Source organism: Toxotes jaculatrix, chromosome 6 (assembly GCF_017976425.1).
Source record: "Toxotes jaculatrix isolate fToxJac2 chromosome 6, fToxJac2.pri, whole genome shotgun sequence".
Classification (NCBI taxonomy): domain Eukaryota; kingdom Metazoa; phylum Chordata; class Actinopteri; family Toxotidae; genus Toxotes; species Toxotes jaculatrix.
This window is the reverse complement of record NC_054399.1, coordinates 24351122-24376170: the sequence shown is the minus strand read 5'-3', so window position 1 is coordinate 24376170 and position 25049 is coordinate 24351122. Positions and strand designations below refer to the sequence as shown.

The following is a 25049-nucleotide window of genomic DNA, read 5'->3' as shown; positions in this document are numbered from 1 at the left end:
AAGAACTGATAATGAAATAATAACCTGATCATTCATCAAAAAAAAAACAAAAAACAAAAAACCCAAATCTTGTTCCATCGTTTTTAATCCGTCATGTCTTTGGGTTTTTTGACTGTTGATCAGCAAAACAAACGGTTTGAAAAACTGACCATTTACAGACAAAGCAATGAATCTACTCACCACAACTGAAACGTGTAGTTATAAAAAAAACTGATGAAGTAACTTATAAACATTCAAATTTACATGATCAAGCACCGAACCTTGGGGGACCGAGCCTTCGCCGCTGCCGCCCCAACCCTCTGGAACTCTCTCCCTCAGCAAATCAGAAACTCAGACTCATTACCGACCTTCAAATCTCAGCTCAAAACCCACCTGTTTCTTCTGGCATTCCCCTGAAACATGTCATCTCTCCACCATTTGTCACTTCTGTTAACGTTTTCATTTGTTGTTTACTGCTTTTTTCCATTGTCCAGTGTCTTTGAGCACCCGGAAAAGCGCTATACAAATTTGATGTATTATTATTATTATGATAATAAATAAAATGTGTTATTAAATCATATAGTTTGATTTAATTTCATAAACTTTTTAAATGATGGTCAAATATTGTAAAATGGAAAAATAATGAAACCTTTTATATGTTGTATGCTTATTTCCTTTAATCCTGATATTAAGTGACAGGCTTTTTTAAAAGTGAAGCAGCTGATGTAAAAACCACAGAGCTCTGAGAGAAGCTCTCATTCATTCATTCCACCAGACATTCTGTCAAACGAGACAAGGAAAAGCATCAAATCCTCAAATCTGAGAAGCTGGAGTCAAATTATTAATTTACTATTAAAAATAGCTGCCCATTCATTTTCTGTTGATCAACTGATTAACGCATAAAGTATAAACTGCTTTATGATACAGAGATTAATACTCAGACCAGTTAAAATGATATGAATGTGAGTTTTCACCAGTTTTCATGTGGTTTAATCTGCAGATTATTTTCTCAACAAAACGATTAAACGTCAGAAAACAATGAAAATTTCTCGTTGTAGTTTCACAGCCTGAGGTGATGTTTGTACAGATCAATGTCTAAAACCCAAAGACACTGAGTTTAAGACTGTGATATGGCTGAAATGTCTTGAAAAAGCCAGTAAGGCGACCTTGAGTTAAGACTGCATTGTGGAATAGTTATCATTCAACTAGACTGAGTTTGAGATGTCTTAAACAGGCCACCGTACAGAGAAAAGTCCCTTTAGATTTAAGCAACATCCTGACCTCCTGACCTTTCCTCTGGCGCCACCCTCAGGACACAGTTTGTTTTTTTCCATTCAGCCATGTTGTTTACTTGATGAAGTGTAATTCTCTATTTGCTGTGTGTAAATTATGGACAAAATAACTGAACAACCATGAAGCCAGAGACAAGTCGCTTTAAAAAAACATTATTCATCATTTAAAGACAGAATAAACAAACAAAGCTCTCAACGCAACATTACATATTTAATTTTTAATCGTCATTGAGCTGCAAATGTAATGAATTAAAAATGTCTAATTGTTTTGGTGGCACAGTCCAGCCTCCACAGGCCAATGCAGCACAATCTGAGACACAACACGTCACAGCTCTGTGTCACTGGCCACCACATACTGTTAAAGTCTATACATTTATTAATCCTTACACATCATCCATTAACAAAACATTACAGTGTGAACATGTATATGTAAACTCAGACAGTGAATTCAAACACACAGCTGTGGTGTCGTCAGTGACACTGGCTGAAGTGACATTAAAACAATAGACTTAATCTTCAGACTTGATCTTAAACCAGAGCCCTGAGTCATCGCGCTGCATTCACTTCACCTGGGAAAAATCCAATCACTTCACAGTTAAAAACAACAGAGGAAGATTCCTCTCTGTCAGACTTGTTAACGGCCTTCAGGTTTCTGTGGATGTACTTTTCTGTTGTGCTCAGCTGTTTCACAGTAACACAGATTAACACCTGTGATCACAGTGTAGTGAGACTGTCGCTCTGTCGTTAGCTTTGCTGCACTTAGAATTGTGTGGTCTCTTCTCAGATTCCAGCCTCTCCAGTGTGAAGGTTTGTTGTTTCTTTGTTTCGCATGATTGTTCATTTGAGGTTGTCGGGTTTTGGACTGAAGGAATCACCTGGACCTGGTTTTATACCTTCCCTAAACCTGTGGTTTAGCCTGTTGTTGCGTTCCCCATGTGTTCAGTTTAAATGAAAGACCTGGTTTCATTCAGGTCAGAGCGAGGATCCTTGATATACTGGCTAGATTATTGATACAGTAGTACATTACTGTTTTTGGGACCTAAAGGTCTGATATGAACGTTTGAATTAAAAGACCAGAAAAGATAAAGCACACACTGTAAAGCTGAAATGATTAAGACACTGATTAGTTGAAACTATTTTGATAATGAATAGTTGAAGAAAACATGACATTATGAGTCGTCAGTTCAGGCTCTGGATAACTGTGATGGAAGTTTACAGCTGTTTTCTGACATTTTACTGGCCAAACCACTGAGAAAGTCATCATTAGACTGATACTAAGAAATTTATGATCCTTTGTTCTGTTGAATCTCAGGGTAATTTGCTCATACATCTGGTTTAGCTGCAGGAATCAGGTCCAGCTCAGCTCACAGCTGCAGTTTAGTCTGTTAGATGCTGTGTGGCTCAGTGACAGCAACAGTGTCTTTTATGTATCTAAAGTTCATGTATTTTTATTTCATGCTCGACTGTTTTTCCTGGTGTTGCCAGAATTTTTCCCAAGCTAAAAATCCCATGTTTCACCTGTAAAATGAGGAACAGGATTTTCTGTCAGTCATCTCTGAAAACCGTGAACACGCTTTATGAGGAAGAAGCTCAGATTTACAGTTTTCCCCAGGAAGTGAATGCAGCATTAAATAAAATAACTAACGCCTCTGAAACATCCCTCAGTTTCTGTCCATCTTATCAGAGTCCTCTTTGATCAAACAGTGCGATTATGGATGCTAGCCGTTGCCATGGTTACCTTATAATCGCTGACACGGAGAGAGGAAAGGAGGAGGTGTTTTGTTGAGCTTGCTGTTGGTCTGCAGGGGGAGCGGCCTAGCTGAGGATTTTGTGGTAGGGGTGAAGGGGGAGGGAGGAGGTGAACGCTCTGATGTTGGTGATGAGCGCGGTGTCCTGGAGGGACGGCGATGAGACTGACAGGAAGGTCAGCTCGCTGACTTCGCCATAGGCCGAGGAGGGGGGGCTGTCGGGGTCGCAGACGACACTCTGCTCCGAGGGGTCGTTCTCCTCCACCCCAAAGCCAACCACCTGAGCAGAAACACAAAACAGGTTCCACTTTTCACATTTTGTTTTTTTGTTTTTGTTTTTTTTTTACAGCTATCATACAAGTTTGTTTTTTTATTTGTATGTTTTTCTGATCAGAGATGTCACACACACACACACACACACACACACACACACACTTACATGTACACTGAGCTTCCTGCTGCTGCTGTGTCTGTGCTCCAGGAACCAGGAGACCAGCTCCTCCTGAGTGAAGCGCTTCAGAGCCTCGATCTGCAACAGAGACCACCGCAGGTTAGAACCACAGACCTGGACCAGAAGCACAGACCAGAGACCTGCAGCCAGCAGCCCCTTCTACAGTTTTTATGAGTCCAAACTTGCTTTGAGTGGAGATTTAAACATCATTAATTCATGACCAGTTGCACTACTTTTACATTTAGATGAGTTGTTTCTTAATATTTAAACAGTTACACAGGCGAGAGGACAGACTGAGAACACATGCTCACTGTTCTCTGTCCATCATTGATGGCAGAGGCTTTAGAATTCATCAGGGTTATAACCTGCTGGCTGAGTCTGTGAACCACTTCCTGATTTTACCTGACAGAAATTCTGAGGCTCAAGATCTAAAGTTTCTCAGGTCTAAAATTGCAGAGTAAAACAGAAATAAATAGTATCTGTAAATATTTTCGGCTTGATTGCCAGAGGTTGTGGTAAAATACTCCCAGTTTGCAGGTTCCTGATTGTGATAGATGACGTGGAGCTAACTACACACACAACGTGCTGGGCGTCATCCTTTAGGAAACAGTCCGTACTTTATTAGCTTGCGTCCTAGCGTTGCCAGCTGCATATCCAAGACAACCTGAATCTCTGACACCTGCGTCTCATTGTAAAAGCTCAGGCTGTTAGCGACAGCCAGGAGTCTGTGAGGTGGTTAACATAAATGAGTGAAGTCAGCTTTATGAATATTTAGAACTCTAACATTACTTTTTATTTATGAGCACTTGAGCTACTGACTTAAAAATATCAATGCAGTTCCATCAAAAAAAAAAAAAAAAAAAAAAAAAAAAAAAAAAAAAAAATATATATATATATATATATATATATATATATATATATATATATATATATATATATATATATGTGTGTGTATATATATATACACACACACACACACACACACACACACACACACACATATATACATATATATAAATAAAACATTTAAATTATATTTTAATTACAGTAAATTATTCTATCTATTTATATAAATAGATAAAACTAGTGGTGTGTTACACATGTAACACGGTTAAGAAAGAACTGATGAGTGTGTCTCACCTCTTTATTGAGCCTGTCGAAGACGTACTGCTGCGTGACGACCTCAAACCAGTTGCGGTCCACTTCCTCTCCCAGGTGAGCGTCCTCGCACTCCTTCAGCTTGATGAGAGCCGTCACTTGGGTCCTGAAGGCCTCCTCGCTCAGACCCGACAAACGCTCACCGAAACTGACCAGGAACTCCTCGATCTTTGCCTCGACGAACTCCGTGCTACGAGGAGAGGAAGACACTGAACGGCTCAGCTGTGTGTAAAAAGCTTCTGTGGAGCTCCACGGTCACAAACGTCATCTCACCTGAATTTGGTGGCCTGTGTTTCCACGGTGACAGAGAACCCCAGCACGCCTGAGGTGTTCCTGCAGGTTGGGTACACCTGGTACCTGGAGGTCATGGGATCAGAGAAGGGCTTGTTGTTTTGGACCGTTTAAAGGGACAGTGCACATAACTGACCTGTTCCCTCAGTATCAACAAACAACACTCACCCCAGAGTCTCCTTCGTCCTGAGGAAGTCGAAGCACGGCTCCTCCATGTGCATCTGTGACGACGGACAGAAGTCAGAGATCAACAGGAACATGAGATTTACAGGAGCAGCCACAGTAATGTAAAAGAGATGTGCTCACTTTCAGAACAAGATCTCTTCTTTTGGTTTATTTAACTCAACAGTACAAAAGTAAAATTGTAAAATGTTAAGTTTCTCTGCTTAAAAAAAACTTGATTTCTAACTTGCAAGTGTTTTTTATTATTATTTATTTTTAGAAATGCTGTTTACTGTAACATTACCATATTCACATCCTCAGATATCCTAATGCAGAGCCTTAATGCTGCTCTGCTAACCTACAAGCCCCCAGATGTTCAAAGTCTCTCCCAGTGTCTTATGTTGAGGACACATCAGCATTTTGTTGCAGTAAACGTGTGAACACTCACCACCATCAGCTCCATCAGGGCGTGCTCTCTGAGATTCTTCAGCCCCGACTGAAACAGACAGGTTCACAAGTTAAACACAACACTTTTTTCTTCTACACAGACAGATTTCAGGTCTTATTAGCTCAAGTTATTTCTTCAACAGGAAACAAACTCAGTTCATTTCAGTGCTCAGTTCATTTTACTGGTGTTATGACAGAAGCTGAACCAGTTTGAATGTTTTTTTTTTAGAAACCTGATGGATGGTGAGTAAATCTCCTCAGGACAGAATGAAGAGGACATGTAGATGTGAGATCTGTGCTCTCGCCTGTGCTTCCTACCTGATAGTAGACGGTGACCTCGGAGTTGGCGTCTCCCTTGTTGAGAGATTTGACTTTACAGAGGTGATTTTTCTGAGGCAGCTCCACCACCCGGAACAGGACAGGGACCTCTGCAGACAGAGGCTGGAACTGCAGCTTACTGCACACAGAGGAGAAGGCGGGACTGTCAACATCACATTCACACACCAGTCTGAACTGGAACCAGTTTGGCCGTGTGATGGTGGAGGACTCAGCGGCTGATTAAGGCAGAATGATTCGCCTGTAGCTCGGTCAGGTTCAGCTAACTGGCTGCATGTTCTCAGTCTGTCCTAACAATGTTACATCAGTGCAACACATGGTTTGTTTCCTCTGGTAAATAATAATAAATGATAAAAACAGGTTTGAGTGGTCTTTGCCTTCAAATATAGGAAATATAGGAACTTTTTTCTGTTTTATCACTCACTGTGTAAAGGATCCAACATTTAAGAAGCTTAAAAAAACAGTTACATTTTGAAGCATTTCAGTGAGTGAATGTTCATTCTAAACCTAATTTTTGAATAAAATGTCCAACCTCCTGCACCAAACACAGGGAAAGACTGAATGAAGCAGGTACTCACTCGATGAAGTACTGCAGGAACTCCTTGGACTCCTGTCACAGGAAACAAACACACATCATGTCAGAGCAGTTTGTGTCTGTGCACCAGATGCACATGAACATTCACTGTTTGTTTGTGTGTCTGTTGTTTGTGCACTGAATCAACATGACTGTCGACTGTCGTAAAGCTTATTGTGCACTTTAATAATAGATTTGTCTTGTGTCTGACCAACACGTCTACCAGCTGAAACCTACAAAGACCAGACAAACCACATGCAAAGATGGTTTCCACCAAACTTCACCATCAACTTTACCACTTTCCTGTATTAAAAACAAGCATGGACGACAGCCATCAGCTCCTTCTGCTTAAACGCAGAGACATCTGAAAAATATGAAAAATATAAAAAGGCCAAAAAAAAAAAAAAAAAGTCTGGCTGAGATCCTCCATCCTTCAGCTGTACACTGTTCATTTCACTCTGTGAACCAGATCTGACATGACTGGGGCAGACCTGGTCTAACCTGATCACTCAACCCCCCGATCACAGTCCTATGAGTTCTGGCCTAAGTGCAGATCAACAGTTACAGTTCAAACCAGTTATAGTTTTCAACAGGAGAAAAAAACTGAAACCAAAAATGTCAACCTCATGATGCTCATTTGCTCTGAGATGCACTGTGAGCTGTAAGGTCTTATACAGACAGGTGTGTGGCCTTCCTAATCAGGTCCAATCAGTGTAATCAAACACAGCTGGACTCCAATGAAGGTGTAGATCAAGGATGATCAGAAGAAATGGACAGCACCTGAGTTAAATATATGAGGGTCACAGCAAAGGGTCTGAATACTTATGGCCGTGTGATATTTCAGTTTTTCTTTTTTAATAAATCTGCAAACATTTCTCTGTCAATATGGGGAGCTGTGTGTACATTAATGAGGGAAAAAAATGAACTTAAATAATTTTAGCAAATGGCTGCAATTTAACAAAGACTGAAAAATTTAAGGGGGTCTGAATACTTTCCGTACCCACTGTACTCTGAACTTTGTGTTGTGTTGATTTTCTTTGTGCAGTATCTTTTTTTTTTTTAAGTATTTGTTTGTTTTCTCACCGTGCTGGTGAAGTTTCCCTGAACCAGCCCCTCGGTGTACAGCTCTGCCTTCAGCCCGCTGACGAAGGTCATGAGGTCATCCACGGTCAGACCCTTCATGACAGCCTGATACTTCTGAATGACCGACCAGCGACAGTGCTCCAGGATCAGCAGACGAACATCCCTACACAGAGAGGGAGGGACACACCGTATCATATAAGACCACATCTGCTTCTGGACATTAGGTTTTATAAAGTGGGGTTGTCTTATATTCAAGGACTGAACAGTCACATGTTGACATCAGATACTCTCTGTTTTTCAGGGGGTTTGTACCGCACTATTTGTTTGGTTTTGATCGTTGTTTCATCTAACTGCTGTAAAGAAAGTGAATAAGCACATTAACAATGATGCTGAACTACTCCTTTAACAAAACATGGAACAAAACTGCAGAAACGTCTGAGGCAAACAAAGCCTCAGTCTGCAGAGATGAGCCTGAGCGTGAGCAGGCTGAGAGACGTACTTGCCCAGTCGCTCGGGTTTGATGAGGATGTTGAAGTAGGTTTTCTTCAGCTGCTCTGAGAACATGGTGAAGACGCCCGGCTCAGCGCTGAAGTCTGCCAGGTGATCCACGATCAGCCTCAACAGCAGCTGAAACCAGAGAGGAAGGAAGTGACTGTGACTCTGAGCTGCAACGATGGCATTTCAAAGCAGTTCTTTAGTGCTCAATTCTGCAGTTTTTCATTTTTAGAATCCCCTGTGTGATTTGTATTCTTCAAACATTAAAGCTGACGAGTCAGTGGCAAACGACTGATCCCTCTTTACAAACTGTTTCACCTTCACTAATTATCTGCCCTAATCAATATGTCAGCAGTGAGCCGACAGCAGCCGATCAATCAGCTGTGCCTTCAGGCCCCCTCGGTGCGTCTCCTCACCGGCAGCTTGTGGTTGAAGCCTTTCAGTCGGATCACCAGTCCGTGCTCTCCGGCCACCAGTTTGTACTCGAGCTGAGCCACGTCGGCCTCGTAGGCCGGCTCTGCCAGGTTGTGAGCCAAGATGTTGACGAAGAGGTCAAACAGAACCAGACTGGAGGAGGAAGAACACGGTTAAACACACCAGCAGAGTGTGTGTGTCCTGTTCGTTTGTACAGGTTCGTCACTGCACGGTCAGACGAGTGTAACGACTGTTCACTGTGATTAATCTGTTCATCCATTAAATGACTCTGAGGTGCAGACTGACTGATAATGGAAATCTGGTTAGCTGCAGCCTTAGATTAATGTAACTGGTCTTTAATCTGTATTTAACCTTTATTTAAATCCGATCCATTAACAGCCGTACATTAAGTCTTTACACTGAGTGAGTTATCAGTTATACTGCACATATCCTAACTACACTCACTCCCACTGCCCACAACATATCAGTTTACAGTCCCACCTATGTATTCATTTATCTTTTATTTATATCTACGGCTTGTGTTTGCACTGGCTGGATTTCTGTTGCACTGGTATTTCCTGGAGTCTGAAGCTGAATCCTTTTTGTGTGTCAGTGCTCTCTTACTTCTCAGGGCTCTTCTGAATCATGGGGGAGATCAAGTTGAAACGAATGTAGGCTGAAACACACAAAAAGAAACGTTTCATTCACATTTATCAAATAAGTCACAATTTGAAGTAGATACTGGTTTAAAAGAAAATGCTGGTCTTGGTGAAAATGCTTTTTTTTGTTAAGAGCAGAGCAGGAAACAAGCAGTTGTCCTTTGGGGGGAGGTGTAATGATTTGAATTGTCCACCAGATGGAGCTGCTTGACCTGCAGAGGCCTGAGTCGGCTCAGAGCAGAGGGCAGCAGAGACAAGCTTCCTGTATAATTGATTCTGACAGTGGGAGCTCGTCAGGTTTTGGTTTGTAGTGGTGTGTGTACACAGTTTTTTGTTTTGTTGTGTAGCGGCTGAGTTCTCTGAACAGCTGAGGATGAGGCAGTTTGGTTTATTTGTCACTCCATCATCATCTGATGAGGACTGACAAGAAACTTTATTGACTGTGTGATGTACCACAGCATCCTGGATAATGGATGCGATGTTTACACACATGAACACACACCCAGGATACTGGCTGTTTTCCTTGAAAGGGTCCAGGTGTACTGTGATGGATTTACCTTCAAATGACTACTAATTATTAGCTTGTTATAACAAACCACCAGTGATGAAAGGAAATACAGGAGGAGCAAACCACTTGTTCTAGTGCTCAGACTGCTGGTGTAGCATCTAACATGTCCTCAGCCAGTCAAACAGCACATGGCTGACCTGATGACTGTGCTCACCTTTGGGGATCTTGAACTTGTTGTCCTTCTTGTACCACAGGCAGCCTCGCTCACTGCTGACTATCCTGACAGGAAACTCAGTGTCAGGACAGTCTGACGTTTTCAGGGTGAAATCCGTTGCTGCGGCAGAAAAAAAAAAGGAAAACAAAAGATCAAATGTGTGGATCAAACACCTGGACACTCCCCTGTCAACAGCTTGCACATATACGCCCACTGATGGCAGGAGGTGGGTTTCATCATCATCACGCTCTGACGTAAACCTGACGCCTGAACTTCTGCCTTCTGGTTTGGATAAAACATATTATTCCACTGGTCCAGTGTGTCTGTACTGACCGATGAACTTGTTCTCAGCAGGAAGGTGGAGGTCAGGGTTCACTTTGAAGTCTCCTGCCCAGCGCTGAGCCCACTCCTCTGGGATACCTGACCAGAGAGACCAGAGAAACACACTCACCTTTAATGACAGAAGTTAGTCAGCTTTTAAAAAACAAACATACGTGTCGCCCTGTCTAATGATACACCACTCCACGGTCCACCACTGCAGCTACTCAACTAATACACTGGGTTTCCGACCATCTTAAGGACTAGCTTTTAGACCATAAACCATAATAGTAATGAACACACGCACACACCTGATGAGGTGGTATGCAGGTGCTCTACTCAGACCACAGCTGTGTTTAGGTTCTTTAATTCACTTTGTGATATAGGGAAGGTTCATGTTGTCTCACCATTATGTAGCAGACAACTACTGTCTAATCACCTTTTAGAGTGTGTGTGCGTACACTTGTATGAGGACCAGTGTGTGTTTCAGACGGTGAGAGTGACGGCATTTTGGCCGACTTTCAAAGCACTGTTTGAGTGTTAGGTTCAGGTTAGAATCAGGTTCAGAGAAAGTGTGTGTGTGTGTGTGTGTCGTACCCTCCATGTTGTAGCAGGTACCAAACCACTTCTCTCTGAGTGGACAGTGACCTTCGTTTTCTGGTGACAGCAGCATCAGGTTTGCTCTGTCTGGAGTCAGAAGGGACAGAGCAGCACTGATCACCTGCACAAACACACACACACACACACACACCACACACAGAGTTATTTTTAGAGGTGACAGTGAGACAGTTAAATCTCTCTTGCTTTCTAATACAGCCATAATATGTGTCAGAGGTCAGGCTGATTTGAATCCTGGTTTCAAGATCTCCAGTCAGATTATTGTTTTATCATCAAACCACAGACTGATTCTGGATCAGCTCCTTCCTCCTACTCTTGACATAAATGACTCACAACAGTTTACAGCCAGAAGGAGACACTTCTGAGTCATCTTCATGTTCTTGTTTCATCACTGACAGGAGTAGAGTCATAACAGTGAAGTGCATATTTTTAAAACAGGATTCACAGATTCATAGGATTAGTAACAGAAACTCACTTTTCTGTTTCACTGTGAAATATTTTGAGGACACCACACAGAGCATGAATCTCCATTCAGAATTCAGACACTCAAAAGACACGGTGGAAGCATCCGAGTTCTCCTGGATCAGATCTGGGTTTCTGGTCCTGGTTACCTGTGGGTCGTACTCAAACATGAGCTGGTCCCCGGTCAGGAAGTCCTCTTTAGGAAACAGCTGCATGTTCTCACAGATGTTCTCTACGAACTCGATGGGATCCGTCTGTCAGTCCACAGAAAAACAGAGACCAGGACAGACAGGTCAACACAGGTCATAGGTGGAGCGAGGCACTAACACTGCCATTAGAGGTTCAATTCCCTCACAGTCTGTTTTAAGCTGCTGGCTCTAAGATGAATCTGTTTTATGCCTGGTGGTGCTCTTATGTTCTGCATGTTCTTACGTCCTGTGTTAATTCACTGTGGACTGCATAGGACAGAGGACACAGGACAGAGGACAGAAAGTACATCTTGATCTTGACAAACCAGTGATGAAAGCTTCAGTCTGAGGCTGTATTATGTTGTTATTAGTGAAAATAATTATAAAAATAAACATGTTTTAGGATCACTCACGTAATAATTCTCTAATTTGGATTTAAATAAAAACTCATTAATTGTTCAGAATTTTTCTTATTAATTAATGAAAGCAAGCAGTGGAAAACACAGAAGTTTTCTTGCCAAGAAACATCACCAAGATTCTGTATTTGATCTTTTTTTTGTTTCTGTTTAAATCTAATTAACTGTTAATTGAGAAAAAACATTACTGAAAAGCAAATCAATCAACATTTTAATCAAATTTCTAACTCAAAACAGCGTAACATGGAGGAGACGTCCATGCTAAACACACACACACACAGGATTATTAATGACTGACAGATTATGTTTGTATCCTGAGGACTCACCTCATTTAATTTAAACTCATTATTTCTGTCCTTCTTGTCATTATTACTGTCGCTTTAACGATCACAACTGATGAATCAGTTCTCTGGAAAATTGTGTTTCATCATCGCAGAGATGAAGCAGATTAATTTTAGTGTTTGCACACAACAGCCTCTGATTGTTGATCACCTGCTGGCAGAACTGTGTCACTGTGTGGCTGTAAACACGTTAATTCATCCACAGAGGTTTTTACAGTGTGTGTCTGTCTGTGGGTGTGTGTGTGTCTGTGGGTGTGTGTGTCTGTGTGTGTGTGTGTGTATCTGTGCTGCAGTACCTGCTCCTGATAGTGGAACTCGTTGGCTTCTATCTTCTGAATTTCCTCATAGATCCTGAAAGTAAGTTTGTCCAAATATAAAGTTTAACATTCAAACAGGGATAAAACGTACAAAGGTCAGTGTGTCTGCATGTACATTCATAGCCCACCTAGAAACTGGATTTTCAAAATAAATGCACTACAGTGACATCTGGACATAAATACATGTTCACACAGCAGGAGAACCACAGCATTATAGTTATAGAGAAACAAAGTGTGAAGTTCAGACGGACACAGGCATCGATCTTTTCTCTGCTAGAAACGTGGAAATGATGAAATGATGTCCTGACACTGACTGCCTGACTATATAAAACTCCCACACTCTGTGGGTTTTTACACAGTGTTTGTACAGAAGAAGGAGTGGTGCAATCTTAATTAGAAAATAAGGGGTGTTTCTGTGGAGCCTGACCTCTGCTGGGGGCCCAGAGTCTGGAGCATCTTCAGGTACTGGAACACAAAATCTACCACCTGCACAGAGAAAAATAAAAAATAATGACGTGTGCAATTTATCTGACGCATTTAGAAAAAAAAACACAACAGCACTAAGGGCCAACAGATGTTCCCTACAAAAACATTTCCCCTAAGGATGAATCCAATCAGAAAATCTCATCTTTAGATAATGTAGAAAATCACTGATCCAATCAGGAGACATTAAAAACTACTTACAGTTTATTACAACTAAGGCCCGTTTTAGGAACAGAGCACCACATTAGCTCAAGTTATTTCAAAGACAAAACAAAGATAAAATGTAAAATTACAATAGTGTTGGAAGTAAATTTTCAGAACCTGTTTTTACTAACAAGCTACAGAATTTAATGGAGACTTAGTGCATTTTGCATCATGTATCTATCATTTAGTTCACAGCAGCAACTAATAATTTTTTCATGATCAATGAAGCTGTAGATTATTTTCTTGATTAACCAGTTAATCATTTAAGTCAATCCAGTTAATCAAGTCCAATTTCATGTCAGTTCATAACAATATAAACCAGAGAAAAGCAGCACATCTTCATCAGTGAGTAGCTGAAAGCTGTCACCTCTGTGCATCTGTGCCTGACCACTAACTGTTACAGCTCTAAGTTTATACAAAAGCAATTTAGTTTAAAGCAGTTTAAAGTGTGTCTGATTTCACACTACCTCTGCCAATGCATGTCATTTTTGACGTACATGTGAGTGTGTGAGTGTGTGTGTGTGTGTATGTGTGTGTGTGTGTTGACCTGGTAGAAGTTCTGGTAGCCCTGGTCGGTGAGGGTGATGGAGATGGAGAAGATGGAGTAGGTGGTGTTTTGATCAAAGCCCGTTTCACTGTTTCCTCCAAACAGAGCCAGAGCCCAGCACCTGAAAATACACACACACACACACACACACACAGTATGACTCTCACACTTATTTACCACTGGTTTGTAACTCAGTTAATGTGTTGAAGACTCACTTCTTCCTGAGCAGAGACAGGATGCTGCCGGTTCCTTCGTGTCCGATCAGCCAGGAGATGTAGTGAAGAGGTTTCACTCTGACAGAAAACACAAACACACACTCAGTCGAGCCTGATCTGACAGAGGTGAGGCTTCAGTGCAGGTAGAAACAGCCTAATCAAAGAAATCCAAAGAAAGATTTCACTGTTCGTGTAGATTTTCTGCTCAGGTAGGTGTTTCTTAAATACAGACACTCTACTTCATTAGGAACACCTGTACACCTGGTTAGTCAACCAGCCAATCACGAGGCAGCAGTGAGATGTACAAACTCCTGCAGATACAGGTCAGGAGCTTCAGTTAATGTTCACATCGAACATCAGAATGAAAAAATCTGATCTAAGTGACTCTGCACAGAGTCCGAAACAAAAACCATCCGGTTTATTTTTTCTGTCGGTCAAGAAGTGAAACAGGCTCAGCAGCAGGAATCCATGTGTGTCCATGCTGTGCACACTATTCACATAACAATCCAACAATGCAATGTGTCACATCTCAAAGATGCAAAAATAAGTAAATGTAATGTAAATGAGTTCATATAAAGCTCTGTTTTCTGTGACACTGCAACAGTTCCACTGTCAACTATTGTCACATGTTATGTTATGTCATGTTAACAATGTAAATTCATAAATACTGTGTTTGTGTGTAATTGCTCATAAAGCCCAGCTGATCTGGTTAAAGTGTGACAGCAGTCGTGTTTCAGCAGGTTTAACATCAGAGTCAGTGAGTAACATTATTATTGAATCAAACATGCAGACTCAAACTCACCTGTAGTGTTTCCCCTGTGGTGGTACGGCCCAGCTGATGGTCAGAGCATGAACCTTCCTCACAGGGACCACTGAAACACACACACACACACACACATACGCACACACACACACACAGTTATTCAATGTTGTTCATCCTTCACAGCCTAAATACATTCAACTACAACAGAAACTATTAGATAAACTAACAATGGCAATACAGATCCTTTACATTTTTTTTTTTTAAACTGTGACCAAGATACATACAGATCAGGACACTCTGCATTAAAAAAAAAAAAAAAAAAAAAACATTGTCAGTGGACAAACTGCACTGTCTCTACATCCTAGTTACTTGTTACCAATCAGCCGACAGATTCACAGGTACTGATAAATCTGTGATAAGCTGATCGCAGGCTACGTATCAGCCTGGGTGATTCATCTGTCAAGTTTTAACTACTATTACTACTACTCATAATAATAACAATAACAATAACAATAATAATGATTGCAACAAAGATTATTATAATAACTAGACTCAGAATATTCATAACAACAACAGGATCTGACCTCTGTAGAGTTTGTTGAAGGCTGGTGTGTCAAACGGCTGCTGAAGGTCAGAGAAGTCAGGTCGAGGTTCACCACTGACACAAACAAAACAACAAACAAACAAAACATGTTACAACTAAAAACTGTTTTGTTTTTTGTTTTTTTACTCGATTCAGTCTTCAGTCACCTGTAGCGCTGTTGTTATTTCTCGACAGCTTGTATACTTGATTCATGCTGACAGGAACTGGTATGAGGTGTGTGTCGATAAACATCCGTCAGACTGACACTGAAATGTTGCTGCACATTTCAAACCGACAAACACTGACACCAAACATCCAGTGGCTTTAAACCACACTTGTAACTACACTGACACAGATTACACTGTGGTTTAAACATGAAGAACTTAAGAGTCCTGTGTTACTGTGCAAGCACAATCAGGTTTACTTTAACCAATCCCATAATCACACTGACTGAGTGAGTAAGCGTCTGCGTGTTTGTTTTGGTGTCTTAAGTTGTCTTACTTGTTGGGAACTTTGATGAAGATCTCTCTCACCCACTGCTCCAGAGTGTCCAGGGTTTCTACGAAATACAAACACTGTGAGCTGCTTTTAGCGAAGCAGCAGAAAGTCTCAGGGTCAGCCGTGCTTTAAGTCAAATCCTAAGGTTACCACATTATCATAATCATATTACCATCCAGCAGTTGTTAACATGCAAGCTCTGTTCCTGGGGTGACAATTATTATATTTCATTATCCATTATTTCCCTATTTTACAGTCAAAACCTGAAGATATTGCAGAAAGACAGTTTCATCAACAACAGAAACAAGCTACACTAAAAAACAAAACACACAAAAAAACCAATGTTAAGATGAGGGAGGCATCTTTAAAAAGCTCTGGTTCACTCTGTACCTTTGGACTGAACAGCGAGGGTCATGTAATGAGCAGAGTAATATCTCCTCCAGAAGTCTCTGAGCCGCTGGTACGTGTTGATCTGATTCTCTTTGGGCTCGTGTTTTAATGTCTGAGCGTTACCTGACGGGAACAACAAGACGTCCATTAAATACCACAGATAATCTCCTCTGCAGATGTTCAACTGTGACGAAACATAAAACATGAAGACACTGTGCCTGCAAGGTCCTTCAAAATAGATTTAAGAACTTACTAAAACATTTACAAAACCATTTAAAATGAAAAATCATCAGCTGGAGGAGCAGCATAAAAACATGTATGGTTAAAAGTGACTCACAAGGCATCACAACTTGTATTTGCAACTGTATTCAAGACTATTTAAAGACCTGATATTAAATACTATGGTTGAGACCTTTCTTGTGCAGTATGGGTGTCTGTTTCTTTCTAAGATAGAAAAGTATGTTTCAGGAAAACAGTAAAACATTTTTAGGTCAGGGGAAAGGCTTTGGTTTTGTGGTGACCTCCTATGTAAACACACAGTTGTTTTTTTTTCTTTGGGTGTGTGCTTGATGTTCTTACCCCAGCAGAATTTGCTCATAGGGTGTCCAGGTTTCGCCAGGCTTCCAAACAGCATCTCCTTACGATGCGAGTCAGACGGCCTCGCTAGCTGGTACTCTGATCATACGGAGACCGGAAATTATAAAAGAAAAGCCATGACATGAGGCAAATGAAAAGAAGAGAGAATTAATTAGGTTAAACAGAAACAAAGTGTGACTGTAGCTGAACAACCTGGTGGGTAGATTATACCAGAAACATGTTTTAAAGAAGCGTCTCAGGGCAGAAACAGTGTGATGTGGTGTGTGGTTTGACTCACCGCTGTCCACAGCCTCCACCTCTCTGTCGATGGCGTCCTCAATCATCAGAGGACAGATGAAGAACTGAGCCCACCTGAAACACACAAACACAGGAACAGTGGTGTCTGTGCTTTTCCATCCATTTTCGATAATAATGAAAAATCATCCTTAGCTGCAGCCTCTCAATAAAAACAGCTGCACTATAAAACTGGAACATAAAAGAAAATGAAGCAGTCATTTGACAACAGGCCTAGAAAGAATGATTTCACTCTGCACAGCTAAAAAACACATTCAAACAACCAAACAACCAAAAAGAAGTTACTGAAGACAATCACACTTTATGAAGAAGAACTGAGCAAACTTTTATCCCTGATAAAGACAAAGGTAAGTGACTGCTTATGTTAATTAACCAGGCGTTCAGACTTGGAGACTTATCACAGAAATAACAACATAAACTGTAAAATCCTTTATGTTACAAATTTATAAGGAACGTATGTTCGTACCCATTTTATTGGTCAATTCAGCATCTTTCAGATTGATGTTTCATTGTGTTGTGGTAATGGTTTATTTAGTAACTTTCTTGCTGAATGACCCTGTGTGTTTTTTTTGCGACTGAGGTGACAGTGGACAGGGCAGCTCCTATGTTTGAACAGGGCCAACTTGGCCTCACAAAACATGGCAGCCTGGGGTAACCATAACTGTACCTTACTGTTACTGTTCAAGCCCTGATACTAGAGCCAAGTTTAGCTCAGCTCAGCTCAGCTCTGTGCTGGTGAGAAGAAAAAACACACAGCAGCTTTGTTTTTTTTTCCTCCCACAGAGGAAAGATTTTAGAAGCTGGTTTATCTCTTAAAAACCACAATGAATCAGTTGACCTTCATTCATCATGCCGACCACTCCAGCTGATGTAACTGACATAACCACATGAATTCACCCGCACAACAAACTGCAGACATCTCCTCAGCAGTCATGTGAGCTCATCTTTCTAATGCACTGACTGATGGTCTAAAAAAAGCAACGGTAAAAACATGGCTGCTCAGGGTGCATCAGTTTTTCTGTTGGAGAGCGCCTGAGCGCTCATTGTGATCTTTAATGAACCGGTTGACCTCCCATCAGAGAGCCAGATGGTCCACAAAGAGCTGCCATGAACTCACACAGAGGACACTGGCCTTCACGACAGGGGGATGCCTGAAAACTCATGTTCTGACAAGAAATGTCTGAGTACTGGCCTATAGTTCACCGTCAGTCACATACTACAGCGCTTAAACAGGCTTTGTAAAAATTTTGCTGCTTGTTTGAACAGTACAACCTCTGAGAATTAGAACTGAACCAGCAGAGAAACAAAAGAATGAGGGGATGGAAAGCTCACAGAGTTTGTGGTTTCTGGATCTGATCTCACCTGTCGAGCGCGTCTCTGAAATACTTCCTCTGCACGTCGAACTGAAAAATGGTTCTCTCACAGTCGGTGGAGGCGTTGTCACTTCCACCATGCTTCTTCAAGAAAGCATCAAAGCCATTCTCTGCTGGGTATTTCTCACTGCCCATGAACACCACTGAACACCAGGGAGACAGAAATATGAAATGAAAAAGAAATTAGTAGAAGAAATAAATAGCTTGAAACGCAGAACATGATTTTCTCAGGTTAAATGCACCACCTGAAAAGAGAACAACATTTCTGGCTGGAATAAAAACTGTCAGTCAGGGTGCAGATTTAAAACTGCAAGTTGGCTGCAAATGTCAGATCAGAAGGTCAGTATCCAGCCACTTCTGTAACTTACTGAAATCAATAATCCAGCAGTCACAGCCAGTTCACATCTTGACTGTTCAGCAGAGAGGAGCCAGGGTTTAAACTTCTCTCTCAGCTCTTTTTCCATCTTTCTCACGACTATTTATGTCGATTCTAAAGTGACTGAGTACAACAGGATTAATGTCTTCGTTTATCCCCATATTTAAACAATAATCAAGGGCCGTCGTTCTCATACTTCAGACTTTTAAATACCCCGACCCATAGCCTCTGTTCAGCCTCGACTCTCTTCTGCTGGACTCACTGTGTTCCAGGAAGTGTGCGAGGCCGGGCAGGTCGTCTGGGTCACTGAAGCTCCCCACACTGATGCACAGAGCAGCTGCCGCCTGCAAACACAGAAACACACACACACACACACACTTGAATTCACTCATTCATCACCAAATCCACAAGACCACCGTGGTGTTATTGAGAGGAATTTGTAGTTATTCATAAGCTAATTATTTGTGGGCTCTTCCACTATATCTTTAAAAATATCTCCCAAATATATAGTTTCATTTTTAAAAAGGCTCAATAATTTCCTAAAACAGCTGGACACTGTAGTTCTCATGAAAGGTTATTCAGTGAATTTGTTGGGGAATATTTTCAGTATCAGGGACAGAGGGACAGTGTGTGTGTGCCAAAACAGACTACTCTGATGTGTTTTCATTCTCCTCTTTGGCACAGAGGAGTAAGATTTATCAGGCTGTAGATAGATACACACACAGTACTTGTGAGTAAGAGACACTCATTGTCGGTTTGAGTCTGCACATTTGATAACAAGACAAAGAATTTGGTATCACCAGACAAAAACCGCCGCCAGAGTTAAAACTTTCATATAAGCTGAGCGAAAACAAAATTGAACTTAAATATTAATAAATAAAAATCAGTGTGGTCACGGACATTTAGAGGGAAACAAAGCCTCATCACTACCACACACCTCTAAAGCCAATTACTTTTGAGAAAAGACTCTTCACATTTCCCACCTGCTTCTCAGAGTTCCCTCTCTTCTTCTTCCCTGCGTTCTCCTCGTCCAGCTCATCGAAGTCGCTGTCCTGCTCTTCCTCTTCCTCGTCCTCCTCGTCCTCCTCCGATCCCTCACCAGAATCACCTTCATCTTCACCTTCCTCCTCTGCCTCCTCGTCCCCGTCCTCATTTTCCCCCTTGCCCTCTCCGTTTTCACTGCCTCCTTTCCCATCAGCCCCGCTGAAGTCAGAGATGAGGAGAGCTCGGAGGCCATTACTCAGTTCAATGTATCTGCAGATAGAGGAGAGGACCAGCACCAATATTATCTCCGGGAGTTACACTCGCTGTTATTAATCAGTGAGTGAGTCCTAGTAAATATAATCAGTATCATTTATCCAGTGAAAACACCAAACATTCTCTGGTTCCAGATTTTCACGTCAGGATTTTCTACTTTTCTCTTTATGAGATTTTCAGAACAAAGAGCAGTGAGTGAATGTAGTTGACAGAAAATGAATTTGCTCAAAATCTAATAATAAATAGATAAATACAATCATTTTTATTAAGTAGAAATTCCAAACATTTGCTGACTGGTCTGTGTCAGTGAAAAAGTTCTCATTAATACACATAACTAACTCGAACAGTTGGGAGCTACTTTTAGCCTCAGGATGTGTTGTGAACACAGCCCCTGACATTTCCCTTGGCTCTGTGACTGACATCTTAACCAGACACTTTCGTCTCCCACCTGTATTTCTTTGGGTCACTGGGTGATTTGATGATCTCTGTGTCTCCCTTGTCTTCAGCAGCGACCCCTCCGCCTCCATCTTCAGCAGCCACCTGGGCCTTAGCATCCGCTGACGGCGGTGGTGGCTCGCCCTGGTCTGGAGCAGATACCTGTCCTGGCACACAGCCGCCGCTCACCGACTTGTTGGTCTGAGGCATTCTCACAGAGTCCTCTGGAGTGACAGTGCTAGACATGAAGAAAAACATGCACGTACATGTGTATAGATAAGTGGTGTAGATCACACAGTCATGTCATAATTCAGCACAAGCATGTCCAACAATGTGAATTATTAGTAAGCTATATGGCCAGAAGTATGTGGACACTCCTGGGCCGCCTCCTGTGAAGCGAAGTCTTTTGCCCCCATCATTCAGGGATATTCTTAACAACAGTGTTCCTCCAACTTTTTGTCAACAGCTTGTGTTTGTGCCACCGGGCACAAAGTCAGGTCCCTGAAGAAATGGTTTTCCCAGGCCCAGTCCTGACCGCAACCATATCCAGCACCTCTGTAATGAGCTGGAACACCACCTGTGAGCCCAAATCAGCCCACATCAGTGCTGGACCTCACTAATGCTCTAATTTCTCTGAATAGGGGCAACTTTCTGAAGCTGAAACAAGGAGTCGATAATCTATTAGTTGACTGACAGAGAATTAATCACCAGCTATTTTGATAACTGATTGTTTCAATTATTCAATGATGTGAGGATTTGCTGCTTTTCTCAGTTTTATATCACTGTACATTGAACATTTAAATGTCTTTTAATGTGCCTATGGACAGATGAGTACTGTTTTATATCCCTGATAAATGTTAACTTACGTGAACATCCTGTCGCAGCAATTAACTGCTGCGATGTTCGAGTCTTCACATACTTTTGACCACAAAGAACATCAGTTCTTGTGTATTGGTCGAGAAACACAGGGTGAACTGATTTTCAGAAATTAAATGTTAAAATTGTAATTGCCTTGACTACATGTATACCGAATTCAAGAGCGTCCCCTGCTATATCCCCTATCTCGAGTGATATTTTCATCGTGTATTATTTTGCCGGTAAGAGAGGCAGAATGAAAATATAAGGTTTTTTTTTAATGCAGTTTGGTGGCACAGTCTTGCTAGGCGAGAGAGCTGCATGGGACGTTCGGTGGGATGTACTTAACGTCAGCGAGCAGAACATTAGTAAATCTTAAACGAATTTAACTGTTAGCTTAGCTATCAGGAAATGCCTGAAAACTGGAAGGCTAACTGGTGGATCTAACGTCAATAAGTCACAAATAACGTTGCTGCAAATGCTGTAACTTTAAAGATAGACAGTAGCGAAGCTAGACCGCTTAACCGATGGGTAAATTAGTTAACCTCGTTAGCCGTATATTAGCTTTCAGTAGGCTAATCCTGTTGATAAGAATGACACAACACCCTCTGCTGAACAGCGAGTTTTCAGCGCCACTGGCCGAAGTACGAGTCGTTTTATTTGCTCTGCAGCTGCCCAGCAAAATGTTAATTAAGACCCATGAAACTCCATTTGGTTTGTTAAGTTTTTTTGTTAAATGCTCACCTTTGTTTCTGTGGGTTTAATGCCGATGAAGTTTCAAGTGTCAGTCTCAGTGCCGCATCGCATCCTAGCATGAAACACATAGCCAAAACATAGCTTGTGATTCGCTGAGAGCAAATCAATCACAGACAAACGGGGCGTCTGATTGGTCGAATCTGAGACGATTGAAAAACAGAAATAGGACAAGTATTGATGTTGTACTTCTTTAATTGACGAGATAAATTTAAATTGCAGATAAATAAATACCGTATTTCTAGTGGCACCGGCTTGATTTAACGTCGTAATCAAATGTCTAACCACAAACAGGAATAAATAAATGAATAAAATCTTTAAAGCATGCAAAGATTGAAGACTGAAATGCATTTAAACTCGCCAAGAGTCAAGAAACGTCTAACGGACTAAGTGCTTTGCAGCGTCAGCTTTGATGGATCTTCACGTTTGTCTTTTCACTGGAAGAATATTTATACACTGTCAACGGAGAATCAAATAACAAATTTACGTATTCATGTATTCAGAAACATGTTAAAGGATAAGAGAGACCGTTGGTATAATGAACCTTGATGCCTTTTTTCTTTCAGAAATTCAGTGTATCTTGCATTTTTTCCCACCATATGAGCAACCACAAGAGATCCTTGTGACTGCTTCCTGCAGAGAAATAACAGCCTTAATAGATGTTTTTCTTGTCTTTTATTAACAAAGTTTTTTTTTTTTTTCACATATTCCTTCAAACCTTTTTCCTCCCATTTTGTTTGTTTGGTTGTACATGCCTTTGGTTTTTTGTTTGTAATCTTTTTACGCTGTTTCAAATGCTTCTTCAATCCTGTTTTTTAAAAGTGGTGGTAGTAGACAATGTTTGGGGCATATTTATTTGAAAAACTAATAAAAATCTTACACAGTGTCACAGAGAAACAAAAAAATCAGACAAATGAGTAAAGTTATGATTAAAGATTGTGATTTTTATTATACTAAATTGCATCTATAATATACAAACATTCACAATATTTTGTACAATCACTTTGTGCTTCTCCCCCATATAGGAGTGAACTGTAAGACAACAAGTTTACATAAACTGTCTATATAATTTGTCCATGGTATACACAGCATAAAAATAAATTCATACTCAACACCATTATAGTTTCTAATTCTATCATTTACAAATTCACTTAAAAAATAATCATATGAAGACAATGTCAATATTATTGTATGTTTTTTATCAATATGAAGACACATGGTGGGGAGTCACACACAAAAACGTGCGCTGTGGTAGCTATATAACAATTTGGCAGGATATTGTTTTTTCTATCTTTGTAATAGTTAATAATAAATGCACATTTTTTTCTTCACATCTTCCCTTTTTCTTGAAGTCTTTCTTGTACACAGGTACTGAATCTCAGCTGACATGACTTTATCAAAATATCACACTTCGGTCAAAGATACTATACACAAACACAAAAACCCTCACAACTGAACACGCAATAAATATCATGATAACCATATGCAACAATAGAACGTATTGGCTCTAATATCACACGCACACACACGCACACACACACTCACATTCATGTAGGAAACACTGCGAACATGACGGCTACGTGACTACACCTGCTAAAGGGGAGGGAGAGAACCATGTGCTCTTCACTCATCAGCTCTGCTCACATGTGCAGTGTGAGTATAAAACACCCTCAGTATGGCGTTGGATTGTGTCGGCCAGTGCAAAAGCTATAAGCCACCATGAAGCAGGGCTGCAGCGCTCAGTGGCAGTCTGGGCCTCTGTGTCTCTGGCAGACTACAGGGCCTGATCTGGGTCTTGGACCTGATTAGTCTTTAGTCTTTTGTGCTTTTCTTGGGTCCAGTTTAGTTTTTGAGCTTTGAGAAGTTGGTTATTTACTCCTGGCAAACCTTGTATGGAAGTTTGCTAATGACACAAAAGCACAAAAGAAAGGAACAACAAAACAAATTTTAGTGTCAGGGTCTGAGAATGTGCACCCTGCTGCCTCCAAGTTAGTTAGTAGTTTAAATGAACCTCACAGCTGTGTGGGCCTTTCCCACTGATCCTCATACATGTACATGTATGAAATAAAGAACATACACTGCCAAAACTCCCCTGTTCTGATCTGAGTTCTGATTTTTGTAACACAAGCATAGCACAGGACCTCATTCAGCCAATCTGCAGAGCACAACCACATAAATACCTTATGTGGTTGTACTTTGTACTTACAGCAGACATTTTTACACTTCCTGTCAGATAGATGCACACATGTATGGTCTGAGACACCGTGATGATCCCTGCAGCTGCCTCAGCAGAAGACAAACAGACTGTTCCATATGAAATAAAGAACTGAAGAACTGATTATACCAAGTGTGAGAAATTTAAACCAACGTGGAGTTAAACAGCATCGGGTGAGCTCCTGCTCTCTGCATAACATCAGGCGACTGCCCAGCCGGTCCCACATAATTTTACATTCTAAGACTTGAACTGTGAAAAGGAGATGAGCTCATCAGCCAGATATAGACAAAACACAGATAGTGACAAACAGATGGAGGAAAGTGTAAGTGTGATCTGCCCTGTGTAGATTTACAGACATGAATTTCTTTTGTGCACTCAAGATAAGTTTGTCATTAATAAACTTCCATGGCTTCAAGTCCTGACATGAAGTTTCCTGATGCAGGAAATGTCGAGCGTCGCTCACAGATCACAAACTCCTTCTCAGAGCCAGTTTGATTTATACCAACGTGCATTACACTGAGTCACCAAAGAAGAAAAACTGTGACTTCTATGTTGCGTATTTATGACTTAGCATCTCATGATTACACCATCCGTATCTTTAATGTTACCAGACAACTATCGTATAATTACAAGATCTTTATCTCATAATTCTGAGACAATCTTGTAAATATGAAAAACTTTTCTGATATTAAGTCTTGAAGATGCAGAAGTCATAATTCCCTTTTTTTTCTTTGGTAAAT

General features: G+C 41.0%; 1 protein-coding gene across 1 annotated transcript; it reads right to left on the bottom strand.

Annotated features, from left to right (window-relative positions):
- Nucleotides 1–1408: 1408 nt before the first annotated feature.
- On the bottom strand, nt 1409–22156 carry nrd1b (nardilysin b (N-arginine dibasic convertase)). The gene is made up of 31 exons (XM_041040258.1): nt 22086–22156; nt 20500–20724; nt 19778–20048; nt 19057–19138; nt 18408–18561; nt 17029–17102; nt 16734–16829; nt 16155–16277; nt 15768–15825; nt 15268–15341; nt 14723–14792; nt 13921–13998; nt 13706–13826; nt 12899–12957; nt 12451–12505; nt 11359–11463; nt 10727–10850; nt 10145–10231; nt 9812–9931; nt 9055–9106; nt 8433–8583; nt 8021–8148; nt 7522–7684; nt 6443–6474; nt 5847–5985; nt 5530–5577; nt 5088–5140; nt 4902–4985; nt 4611–4818; nt 3459–3548; nt 1409–3299 (listed from the first exon to the last, which is right to left on the bottom strand). Exons 1-31 carry the CDS (start codon nt 22154–22156, stop codon nt 3087–3089), a joined length of 3408 nt encoding a protein of 1135 aa, XP_040896192.1. The 3' UTR covers nt 1409–3086.
- Between the last annotated feature and the right edge of the window lie 2893 nt (nt 22157–25049).